Source organism: Scyliorhinus torazame, chromosome 16 (genome assembly GCF_047496885.1).
Source record: "Scyliorhinus torazame isolate Kashiwa2021f chromosome 16, sScyTor2.1, whole genome shotgun sequence".
In the NCBI taxonomy this organism is placed as follows: domain Eukaryota; kingdom Metazoa; phylum Chordata; class Chondrichthyes; order Carcharhiniformes; family Scyliorhinidae; genus Scyliorhinus; species Scyliorhinus torazame.
In genome coordinates, this window is record NC_092722.1 from 69735682 (window position 1) to 69748777 (window position 13096).

The window sequence follows — 13096 nt, forward strand, 5'->3', positions numbered from 1 at the left end:
TTACTCTGTATCTAAGCCGTGCTGTATCTGTCCTGGGAGTGTTTGATGGGGACAGTGAAGAGGGAGCTTTAATCTGTACCTAACCCTGTGCTGTACCTGTCCTGGGAGTGTTTGATGGGGACAGTGAAGAGGGAGCTTTAATCTGTACCTAACCCTGTGCTGTACCTGTCCTGGGAGTGTTTGATGGGTACAGTGTAGAGGGAGCTTTACTCTGTATCTAACCCCATATTGTACCTATCCTGGGAGTGTTTGATGGGGGCAATGTAGAAGGAGCTTTACTCTGTATCTAACCCTGTGCTGTCCCTGTCCTGGGAGTGTTTGACGTGGATAGCGGAGAGGGAGCTTTGGGTGCGATTTAATGGAAACGTTTCTAAGTGTGGCTCTGAGTTGGAACTGCCAGAAGCTTCCCAACGCTTGACCTGGCGAGGCAGTCACCGCTATTGAACATTGATTGGTCGAATTAACTCAGCCCGACGGGCTGCACACTGCAAATGATGATTCTGCCGGCTGATACGCTCACCAGCTCCCTGCTAGCAAAGGAGAGCAGCACTTGCAGTTCACAGCCATGCCACCGAGGAGACCAACCCCATGGTTCGGGGATGTGGACTTGGTCGAAACCACACGGGATGTCCTGTTCCCCCAAGGGCTTCTGGAGGGTCAGCCACAGGGCAGCCAGTGCCACCTGGGAGGCAGTGGCACCGACTGTCAGCTCGGGGAGCATCACCTGGTGTACTAGCACCATGCCGTAAAAAGATCAACAACCTCGACTGGGCTACAAGGATGGGTTGGCACTGGCCCCCTGCCAATGGCCCTGCCCGCCACCCCCCCACGACCAAGCACCTGGCACTGTCCTCCCTCAGCACGATACCATCGCTGGCCCACTCATGTGCAGCAGAGACGCCCATGCCCAGCACCACCCCCCCCCCCCCCCACTGCCCTGGCAATGAATGAAGTGTGCAGTGAACGATGTCCCTTCTGTGCCCCTGCAGGAGATGTCAGCTCATAACATACGAGGACTGGGCCCTGGAGGCCGCGGAATCGGCAGATCGGTCACTGACATAGAGATTGGCATATGGCGCAGAGGTGAGGATCCACTGGCCCCCACCTAGATGACCTGTCTCATCTGAGTTGTTAATGCCATACAGACATCCCCCCCATTATCCACATGTCCATTTTCCCACAGGATCTCAACCCGGGGTGATCCGCCCTGCCTCCCATGAGAACACCTTGGAGGGGAGATCTGAGAAGGCCATTGTATTCGTGGCACAGCAGCCATCCCACCCTCACGAGCGCAGAGACACACACCTCAATGCGCGACAGCCGTTGTCAGGCTTCTGGGGCCCATTCTGGTGAGCACCACACAGCTGCTGATACTCATCAAGTGGAGGCAGTAACGCCCAGGTGAGACGGCAGTCGGAGGTCTGCTGGATCCCAGGACCCAGCCGGGTCCCAGACTGATGCTCAGCCGCTGGACCAGGTTTACCCGGAGATGATGCAGTCGATAGGGTGCGGCCGTGATATTCAGAAGGGGATGTCAGCAACATTCCAGCTGGTCCATAGCCGAATGGAGGAGTCGCAGAGGCTATGGGCGCAGGAGATGGCGCCGACAATTCATGGCACCGAGGCCAACACTGAGGGTGGAGACCTGGTGCACAATGTCGGCAGCATGATTGGAGGTGTCCAATGACTCTGTCAGTGACAGCCATGGCGGAGCACCTCAACAGCATGTCCCAGTCACTTTGTACGTGTCCCAGTCCCAGTTGGACCTTGAGGAGGCGCTGCGGGGCATGTCCCAGTCTCTGGTGGGCATTGCGAGGCACTCCAGAGCATGTCTCATTCGTTGGGAGATGTGTGTCAGTCACAGGGAGACATTGCCGAGATGCTGCACAGCATGTCCCAGTCACAAAGGAGCATCATCAAGGGCATCAACACCATGCAGTAGACATTGGGGAGCCGCCAGGGTTGGTAGAGCAAGGCGACGTTGGGACAGCCGTGGCTCAATCCAGGTGCCCCTCTGTCCTGAGGTGATCCCCAGGGTCCTAAGGGCACCAACCGGGAGGAAGGGGCGCTGGGTGCCAACCCAGAGCCACCCTGTGGAGTGGCGGCCACCAGCTTCTCGGACATCTAACTCCTGACAATGGCACGTCTTGGAGTCAGCACGCGGAACAGGGTGGTACTGCGAGGCATGTGCCGCCGGTAAGTGGACCAGGGCCCTCCGGCCTCGGGGCCCCCAGAGGACTCCAACCAGGGACATGGTAAGCAGCTGGCTACCTCCACCTTAGTTGTGCAACCTGGGTACCCACCTAGACAGGACGGCACAGCACGGAAGGCTAAGCACGACGAGGAACGAAAGAGCACTGGGTGGGGACAGGGGGAAAAGGCAGTAGGGGGAGAAAGGGAGGGGTGGCGATGGTGGGGCGGCACAATCGGGAGCTAGAGGCAGATGGGGACACATACGTACGGATTCAAAAAGTTTCACCCGAGACATATGAGGCCTCTGGCACTTTCTTCTGCAAGGCAACATGTTACTCCCTGGACATGGGGCATCCCAGCGATGGCGGAGAATCCTGCTGCCCGGGAACTTTTTGGGCATGGTCCATTTGCATTTGCATTGCATTTGCATTGCATGTCAAAGTTTATATAGTTCACTGCCCGGGCACACAGGGCATCCGGGACCTGTAGCTTGTGAGTTGACAAGTCCCAACTCGAACCCTGGAATGATCCTGTGGTGTAAAAGTTCAAGGCTACAGTGACCTTAACGGCCACCATGAGTGGGTAATCTCCTCCTCCACGTGGTGCCAGGTCCGCGAGGCCATGGCACAGGTACTGCACCGTTGAGGCAGAGACACCTGCGGCACAAGCTGCCCGTCATCTGTTTGAAAGACCAATGACGCCTGTACACCTTGGGCCGTCACTGGCTCCCCCTCTGGGTCCCTCCCTGGCGTGATGGGCGGCCGGCTCTCAAGGCATGGGGTGGGCCCTGCACATGGGGCACCACCGCGAGCCTTTGTTGACGCTGCGGCCACCGCCTCCCTCAGCGTCTGGCCTCCTGGCTCCAGCGGCACCACGAGGGCAGCCTCTGCGGGGTCCAAGATATCATTCATCTTTTATAATATCTGTAAGGAATTGGAGAGGATGTGAGACTGACAACCAGCGGTGTCTTCCACCCATGGACCCTCCAGTCCCCTCATTACTCCCTCCACGCCCCCTCGCAATATCCCCTGCCATCGAACATGCCCTGCCCACGCACCCCAGGCCGCAGGAGGGGCCCCTGGCCACCATACCCTGTACCACAGACACCCGCACGTAACGTTACTTGGACCAGCCGCTGGTCTCCTCCACAGTGTAGACACCCACCCTCTTGCAGCAGGGATGTTCCTGGTGTTGGGAACCAGCCCCTGGGTGTTCGGATGTTGGCAGCTGCGTCTGTGATGTTGTCTCGCACAGTGTCCAGGCATCACAATCTGATTGGAATGCTAGGCAATAACCCCCACATGCTACATGGCCCGCCCACCCACGGGAATCCACTTGGGTATATTTTAGTTGAATAACAGTTCACATATCACAATAACCATAAAAGTACAAGGAAACGGGACCATACTATGCACACAGGCACCCATGCATAACAAAGCATCAGTACAGATGCAAAACCTTAAGTGTAATTACACAAAAATAACCCAAATATAGATTAAACAAGTACCAAACAACAGTGTGAAGAAGGTACCAGCATCCAAATCAACCCGTTGCTCCCTCCCCCTCCTGCTGCTCCTGGCAGCAGACCAGCCGGAAAGTCACACCGCGCAGAGCATGGCAGAATAGAGGGAGAGCATCCCATTCCGGACGACTGCAATAGGCAAAAGGGGCTGCGGCTGACAAACACACGGCCTCCAAACAGGAAACAGGCAACAGCATAGTGAAGTTACCAGCATCTGAGCCAACTCTTGCTCCCTTCCCTAGCTTGCAGTTCCCAGCTGCAGGACGTGGTGAAGAGCGAATGAACATCCCTTTCCAAACTCCCACCTCAGACAAAAGGGGCTGCGGCTAACAAACGCACAGCCTCCAGGCATCAAACAGAAAACAACCAACAATAGCTTTCAGCCGCATGACCAGAGTTCTCCATGGTCACTGGGTGGTCGTTATGAAAGGCAGGCAGGGGCTGGGGTTGCCCCCGTAATGGGTGTACACAATCCAGGGGGTGGCATGGTGGACCTGCGGGCGCTGAGGCACCCACCATCCCAGTGCCGAACCTCCCACCGATGGCGGCCCACCTCAACCGAGGCTGTCCCTCCTGGGACTCCCCAACGCACACCCTGAGCATTGTGGCAGCTCGGAGGCTTGTTGCCCGGGATCGTAGATGGCGACCTACCTCCTCGGGTCCCCGCAGCAGCCATTCTGCCAGCTTCACATTTTTAAACAGGAGTATTAATTGGCGCCTGCTTGACCAGTTGTTGGGGAGACGGTTAGATCAAGAGAGGCCTTTAGATAGGGGGTCACTCCCGTTAATTGTATGGAGATTGGCTTTAGGTGGGGATTATTAGTACCTCGCCATGCCGTAGCGGGATTCTGATCTCGTCAACGGGAGAGGGCTGGTTAGATCGCAAACCATTCGGCGCCCGACGCAATTCAACATCACTGACGCAGCTGCCAACATCCGAACACCCAGGGGCTGGTTCCCAGCACCAGGAACATTCCTGCTACAAGAGGGCGGGTGTCTACACCATCCCCATCAAACAGCTCTCGCTCAATCGCAACGTGGCCATTAAATCACACCCACAGTATCTAACCCTGTGCTGTACCTGTCCTGGGCGTGTTTGATGGGGACAGTGTAGAGAGAGCTTTACTCTGTATCTAACCCCGTGCTGTACCTGTCCTGGGAGTGTTTGATGGGGACAGTGCAGAGAGAGCTTTACTCTGTATCAACCCCGTGCTGTACCTGTCCTGGGAGTGTTTGATAGGGACAGTGTAGAGGGAGCTTTACGGCAGCAAGGTAGCTTTCTGGATAGCACAATTGCTTCACAGCTCCAGGGTCCCAGGTTCGATTCCGGCTTGGTCACATGTCTGCACATCCTCCCAGTGTGTGCGTGGGTTTCCTCCGGGTGCTCCGGTTTCCTCCCACAGTCCAAAGATGTGCAGGTTAGGTGGATTGGCCATGATAAATTGCCCTTAGTGACCAAAATTGCCCTTAGTGTTGGGTGGGGTTACTGGGTTATGGGGATAGGGTGGAGGTGTTGACCTTGGGTAGGGTGCTCCTTCCGAGAGCCGGTGCAGACTCGATGGGCCGAATGGCCTCTTTCTGCACTGTAAATTCTGTAAATTCTGTAAATATGTATCTAACCCCGTGCTGTACCTGTCCTGGGACTGTTTGATGGGGACAATGTAGAGGGAGCTTTACTCTGTATCTAACCCTGTGCTGTACCTGTCCTGGGAGTGTTTGATGGGGACAGTGTAGAGGGAGCTTTACTCTGTATCTAACCCCGTGCTGTACCTGTCCTGGGAGTGTTTGACTGGGACAGTGTAGAGGGAGCTTTACTCTGTATCTAACTCTGTGCTGTACCTGTCCTGGGAGTGTTTGATGGGGACAGTGTAGAGGGAGCTTTAATATGTATCTAATTCCGTGCTGTACCTGTCCTGGAGTTTTACTCTGTATCTAACCCCATGCTGTACCTGTCCAGGGAGTGTCTGACAGGGACAGTGTAAAGGGAGATTTTCTCTCTATATAACCCTGTGCTGTACCTTTCCTGGGTGTGTTTGATGGGGACAGTGCAGAGGAAGATTTACTCTGATCTAACCCCTTGCTGTTCCTGTCCTGGGAATGTTTGGTTGGGACAATGTAGAAGGCATTTTCCTCTCCATCTAACCCAATGCTGTACTTTTCCTGGGAGTGTTTGATGTGTAGAGGGAGCTTTACTTTGTATCAAACCCCATGTTGTACCTGTCCTGGGAGTGTTTGATGGGGACTGTAGAGAGGAAGCTTTGCTCTGTATCTAACAAGGGACATGTAATTTTACAGGTATAGCTATGGACATCCATTGAGTGGATCGGTAGTTGGAAGGATTATATTCAAAAGAAAATATGTTGGGCCTGCGTATATTCATAATCTGGTGCCTGGGGTGAGTACTGCACAGAAAGATTCCAATCCTTATCTCCCTCTCAAAGTTTTATTATTTGACCCATGTTTCATTAATGGCCCCCAAATATCAATCTTGATTTTGACCAATAGAGCGCAGAGTTTCTTAGCACTTCAACGTGTTATAGGCCAGGGTTTAGAGAACACCAAAGTATAACATGGAGTTCACCTGACCCACAACATTTAATAGATTTTAGTTATGGGGAGCACAAGGGCCCATTTTACAGGTGTGATGCAACAGAGAACTAAAGTATTTTAAAAACAAAACAATGTTTATTCTATGAATCCAGTTAACATTTTATAAACCCACAGTAAAAATCTTACCAACTACCAACACTGATAACCCCCCAAAAAGGATACAGTACTCTATAGGTAACCCTTAGTAACTTTCCTAACAACATTCATGAGCCAAAACAACATTTTACAAAGACAGTAGGTTTGAATTCTCTACAGAGAACAGACATAATTTTTAAATTATCAAGTGATATAAACACCTTGTTTAACATACAGAGAGAGACCAGTATACATCTGCTTGGTTTGAATGCAGCACTCCAACTGAAAGCAAAACTAAAACACAGAGCCAAAAAATTTCCAGCTCAAAACAAAAGTGAAAAGCAGAATCACATTCCAGCTCCACCCACACAATGACATCACTGCTGCCATTTGATAAAACATACTTTTCTTAAAGGGACTCTCACATGACAAACACTCACAATAGAACAATGATACTGCTTCCCATTATCACAGGGTCAGTACTGAGGGAATGCTACACTGTCATAGGGTCAATTCTGAGAGAGTACCACAAGGTCAGAGGGTCAGTGTTGAGGGATTGCTGCTCTGCCAGAGGTTCAATAATAAGCGAGGGCTGCACTGCCTGAAGGTCAGTACTGAGCTAGCGCCGCACTCTCAGATGGATAGTACTGAGGGAGTTTGCAGTGACAGAGGGTCAATAGAGAGGGAGTGCTGCACTGTCAGAAGGTCAGTACTGAGCAGGGCTGCACTGCCGATGGTCAGTACTGAGGAAATGCCGCGCTGTCGGAGGGTCAATACTGAGGGAGCGCTGCAATTTGGGAGAGTCTGTACTGTCAGCAATGAGAGAATGCTGCACTGTCAAAGGGTCAGTTCTGAGGGAGCGCCGCACTGTCAGTGGGGGCAGTACTGGGGAAGTGCTGCACTGTCAGAGAGTTAGTACTGGGGGAGTGCTGCTCTGTCAGACGATCAGTAATGAGGGTGCGCCGCACTGTCAGAGCATCCGTACTGAGGGATGATCCACTGTCAGAGGGTCAGTCCACAACAAATGCTGCACTGTCGCAGGGTCAGTACGGAGATAGTGGTGTACTGTCAGATGGTCAGTAATGAAGGAGTGCCAAACTTTCGGAGGGTCAGTATTGAGAGAGTGCGCAAAGTCAGGGGATCAGTCCAGAGGAAAGGCTGCACTGTCAGAGGGTCAGTACTGAGGGAGTGCTGCACTGTCAGAGGGTCAGTACTGAGGGAGTGCTGCACTGTCAGAGGATCAGTACTGAGGGAGTGCCGCACTGTCAAAGGGTCAGTACTCAGGGAGTGCTGCGCTGTCAGAGGATCAGTACTGAAGGAGTGCTGCACTGTCAGAGGGTCAGTACTCAGGGAGTGCTGCGCTGTCAGAGGGTGAGTACTGAGGGAGTGCTGCACTGTCAGAGGGTCAGTACTGAAGGAGTGCTGCACTGTCAGAGGGCCAGTACTGAGGGAGTGCCGCACTGTCAGAGGGTCAGTACTGAAGGATGCCGCACTGTCAAAGGGTCAGTACTCAGGGAGTGCTGCGCTGTCAGAGGGTGAGTACTGAGGGAGTGCTGCACTGTCAGAGGGTCAGTACTGAAGGAGTGCTGCACTGTCAGAGGGCCAGTACTGAAGGAGTGCCGCACTGTCAAAGGGTCAGTACTCAGGGAGTGCTGCGCTGTCAGAGGGTGAGTACTGAGGGAGTGCTGCACTGTCAGAGGGTCAGTACTGAAGGAGTGCTGCACTGTCAGAGGGCCAGTACTCAGGGAGTGCTGCGCTGTCAGAGGATCAGTACCAAAGGAGTGCCGCACTATCAGAGGGTTGGTACAGTGGGAGAGCTGCACTTTCAGTGCTGTCAGTGGGCAAGTGCTGAGGGAATGTAGTACTCTCAGAGGGTCAGTACAGTGGGAGTGCTAACTGTCAGTTGGTCAATACTGAGTGAATGCCGTACTGTCACAGCCTCAATGTCAGATGGTCGATACTGCGGGAGTGCTGCACTGTCAGAGGGTCAGTACTGAGGGAGTGCCGCACTGTCAGAGTCAGTACTGATAACTTGCTGTGCTGTCAGAGGGTCAGTACTGAAGGGGTGCTGCACAGTCAGAGGGTCAGTACTGAGGGAGTGCTGCACAGTCAGAGGGTCAATACTGAGGGAGTGCCGCACTGTCAGAGGGTCAGCACTGAGGGAGTGCTGCACTGTCAGAGAGTCTGCACTGAGGGAGTGCTGCACTGTCAGAGAGTCTGTACTGAGGAAGTGCTGCACAGTCAGAGGGTCAGTACTGAGGGAGTGCCGCACTGTCAGAGGGTCAATACTGAGGGAACACTGCACTGTCGGAGAGTCAGTACTGAGGGAATACTACACTGTAACAGGGCTAGTATTGAGGGACTGCTGCACTGCCAGAGAGTCAGTACTGAGGGAATGGAGTACTGTCAGAGGGTGAGTACTGAAGAAATGCTGCATATTCAGAGGTTCAGTACTGCAGGAGTGCTGCACTGTGAGATGTTCAGTACTGAGGGAGTGCCGAACTGTCAGAGGGTCGATACTGAGGGAGTCCCTCCCCATCAGGGGGCCAGTACTGAGGACATGCTGCACTGTCAGAGGGACAGTACTGAGGGAGTACAGCACTCTCACAGGGTCAGTATGTGGGATTGCTGCTCAGTTATACGATTAGTAATGAGGGAGTGCTGCTCACTCAGAGGGTCAGGTCACAGTGAATGCTGCACTGTCTGAGGGCTATTACTGAGGGACTGCGCACACCCAGCGTGTCAGTCATGAGGGAATGCTGCACTGTCAGAGGGTCAGTTCTGAGAGAGTACCACAAGGTCAGAGGGTCAGTGTTGAGGGATTGCTACTCTGCTAGAGGTTCAATAATAAGCGAGGGCTGCACTGCCTGAAGGTCAGTACTGAGCTAGCGCCGCACTCTCAGATGGATAGTATTGAGGGAGTGCTGCACTGTCAGAGGATCAGTACTGAGGGAGTGCTGCACTGTCGGAGGGTCAGTACTGAGGGAGTGCTGCACTGTCAGAGGGTCAGTATTGAGCGAGTGCTGCGCTGTCAGAGGGTTGGTACAGTGGGAGAGCTGCACTTTCAGTGCTGTCAGTGGGCAAGTGCTGAGGGAATGCAGTACTCTCAGAGGGTCAGTATAGTGGGAGTGCTAACTGTCAGTTGGTCAATACTGAGTGAGTGCCGTACTGTCACAGCCTCAATGTCAGATGGTCGATACTGCAGGAGTGCCGCACTGTCAGAGAGCCAGTACTGAGGGAGTACTACACTGTCAGAGGGCTAGTATTGAGGGACTGCAGCACTGTCAGAGGGTCAGCACTGATAACTTGCTGTGCTGTCAGAGGGTCAGTACTGAAGGGGTGCTGCACAGACAGAGGGTCAGTACTGAGGGAGTGCCGCACTGTCAGAGGGTCAGTACTGAGGGAACTCTGCACTGTCGGAGAGTCAGTACTGAGGGAGTACTACACTGTCAGAGGGCTAGTATTGAGGGACTGCCGCACTGTCAGAGGGTCAGTACTGATAACTTGCTGTGCTGTCAGAGGGTCAGTACTAAGGGAGTGCTGCACTGTCAGAGGGCCAGTACTGAAGGAGTGCCGCACTGTCAAAGGGTCATTACTCAGGGAGTGCTGCGCTGTCAGAGGGTGAGTACTGAGGGAGTGCTGCACTGTCAGAGGGTCAGTACTGAAGGAGTGCTGCACTGTCAGAGGGCCAGTACTCAGGGAGTGCTGCGCTGTCAGAGGATCAGTACCAAAGGAGTGCCGCACTATCAGAGGGTTGGTACAGTGGGAGAGCTGCACTTTCAGTGCTGTCAGTGGGCAAGTGCTGAGGGAATGTAGTACTCTCAGAGGGTCAGTACAGTGGGAGTGCTAACTGTCAGTTGGTCAATACTGAGTGAATGCCGTACTGTCACAGCCTCAATGTCAGATGGTCGATACTGCGGGAGTGCTGCACTGTCAGAGGGTCAGTACTGAGGGAGTGCCGCACTGTCAGAGTCAGTACTGATAACTTGCTGTGCTGTCAGAGGGTCAGTACTGAAGGGGTGCTGCACAGTCAGAGGGTCAGTACTGAGGGAGTGCTGCACAGTCAGAGGGTCAATACTGAGGGAGTGCCGCACTGTCAGAGGGTCAGCACTGAGGGAGTGCTGCACTGTCAGAGAGTCTGCACTGAGGGAGTGCTGCACTGTCAGAGGGTCAGTACTGAGGGAGTGCCGCACTGTCAGAGGGTCAATACTGAGGGAACACTGCACTGTCGGAGAGTCAGTACTGAGGGAATACTACACTGTAACAGGGCTAGTATTGAGGGACTGCTGCACTGCCAGAGAGTCAGTACTGAGGGAATGGAGTACTGTCAGAGGGTGAGTACTGAAGAAATGCTGCATATTCAGAGGTTCAGTACTGCAGGAGTGCTGCACTGTGAGATGTTCAGTACTGAGGGAGTGCCGAACTGTCAGAGGGTCGATACTGAGGGAGTCCCTCCCCATCAGGGGGCCAGTACTGAGGACATGCTGCACTGTCAGAGGGACAGTACTGAGGGAGTACAGCACTCTCACAGGGTCAGTATGTGGGATTGCTGCTCAGTTATACGATTAGTAATGAGGGAGTGCTGCTCACTCAGAGGGTCAGGTCACAGTGAATGCTGCACTGTCTGAGGGCTATTACTGAGGGACTGCGCACACCCAGCGTGTCAGTCATGAGGGAATGCTGCACTGTCAGAGGGTCAGTTCTGAGAGAGTACCACAAGGTCAGAGGGTCAGTGTTGAGGGATTGCTACTCTGCTAGAGGTTCAATAATAAGCGAGGGCTGCACTGCCTGAAGGTCAGTACTGAGCTAGCGCCGCACTCTCAGATGGATAGTATTGAGGGAGTGCTGCACTGTCAGAGGATCAGTACTGAGGGAGTGCTGCACTGTCGGAGGGTCAGTACTGAGGGAGTGCTGCACTGTCAGAGGGTCAGTATTGAGCGAGTGCTGCGCTGTCAGAGGGTTGGTACAGTGGGAGAGCTGCACTTTCAGTGCTGTCAGTGGGCAAGTGCTGAGGGAATGCAGTACTCTCAGAGGGTCAGTATAGTGGGAGTGCTAACTGTCAGTTGGTCAATACTGAGTGAGTGCCGTACTGTCACAGCCTCAATGTCAGATGGTCGATACTGCAGGAGTGCCGCACTGTCAGAGAGCCAGTACTGAGGGAGTACTACACTGTCAGAGGGCTAGTATTGAGGGACTGCAGCACTGTCAGAGGGTCAGCACTGATAACTTGCTGTGCTGTCAGAGGGTCAGTACTGAAGGGGTGCTGCACAGACAGAGGGTCAGTACTGAGGGAGTGCCGCACTGTCAGAGGGTCAGTACTGAGGGAACTCTGCACTGTCGGAGAGTCAGTACTGAGGGAGTACTACACTGTCAGAGGGCTAGTATTGAGGGACTGCCGCACTGTCAGAGGGTCAGTACTGATAACTTGCTGTGCTGTCAGAGGGTCAGTACTGAAGGGGTGCTGCACAGACAGAGGGTCAGTACTGAGGGAGTGCTGCACTGTCAGAGGGTCAGTACTGAGGGAATGGAGTACTGTCAGAGGGTGAGTACTGAAGAAATGCTGCATATTCAGAGGGTCAGTACTGAGACAATGCTGCACTGCCAGAAGGTTAGTACTGAGGGAGTACAGCACTGTCAGAGGGTTAGTACTGTGGGAGTGCTGCACTCTCACAGGGTCAGAACTGGGGCAGTGCTGCTCTGTCAAATGATCAATTCTGAGGGGTGCTGCACTGTCAGTGTCAGTACTGAAGGAGTGCTGCACTGTTAGATGTTCAATACTGAGGGAGTGCCGATCTGTCAGAGGGTCTGTACTGAGGGAGATCCTCCCCATCAGGGGGCCAGTACTGGGGACATGCTGCACTGTCAGAGGGTCAGTACTGAGGGAGTGCAGTACTCTCACAGGGTCAGTATGTGGGATTGCTGCTCAGTTATATGATTAGTAGTGAGGGAGTGCTGTTCACTCAGAGGGTTAGGTCACAGTGAATGCTGCACTGTCGGAGGGCCATTACTGATGGACTGCGCATACCCAGCGTGTCAGTCAAGAGGGAATGCTGCACTGTCAGAGGATAATTTTTGAGGGAGTGCATCACTTCGAGAGGGTCAGTCCAGAGGGAGTGATGCACTGTGAGAGGATCAGTACTGAGGGAATGCTTCACCGTCGGAGAGTCAGTACTGATGGAGTGCTGCACCGTCGGAGGGTCAGTACCGATGGGGTGTTGAACAGTCAGAGGGTCAGTACTGAGGGAGTCCTGCATTGTCAGAGGGTCAGTACTGAGGGAGTGCCACTTTGTCGGAGGGTCAGTAGTGAAGGAATTCTGCACTGCCAGTGAGTTAGTACTAAGGAGTGCTGCACTGTCAGAAGGCCAGTACTGAGGGAGTGCTGCACTGTCAGAAGGCCAGTACTGAGGGAGTGCTGCACTGTCAGAGAGTCAGTACTAAGGGAATGCTGCACTGTCAGAGGGTCGGTACAAAGAGAGAGTGCTACACTGTCAGAGAGTGAGTACTGAGCGGGGACAGCACTGTCAGATGGTCAGCACTGAGGGAATGCTGAACCCTCGGAGGGTCGGTACTGAGGATTGCAGAACTCTCAGCTTTCACAGGGTCAGTACTGTGGGAGTGCTGCTCTGTCAGGATCCGTACTGAGGCAGTGCTGCACTGTCAGAGGGTGAGTATTGAATGAGTGCTGCCCTGTCAGAA

The 13096-nt window shown here is 53.6% G+C and overlaps 1 protein-coding gene across 1 annotated transcript in view; it reads left to right on the forward strand.

The window, feature by feature from the left end:
• LOC140392867 (alpha-2-macroglobulin-like) overlaps positions 1-13096 on the forward strand; it is a 525178-nt gene that overhangs the window by 41839 nt on the left and 470243 nt on the right. The window contains exon 8 of the mRNA XM_072478610.1: positions 6011-6110. Within this exon, the coding sequence (XP_072334711.1) occupies positions 6011-6110 (100 nt within the window). The remainder of the gene's footprint in view (positions 1-6010; positions 6111-13096) is intronic.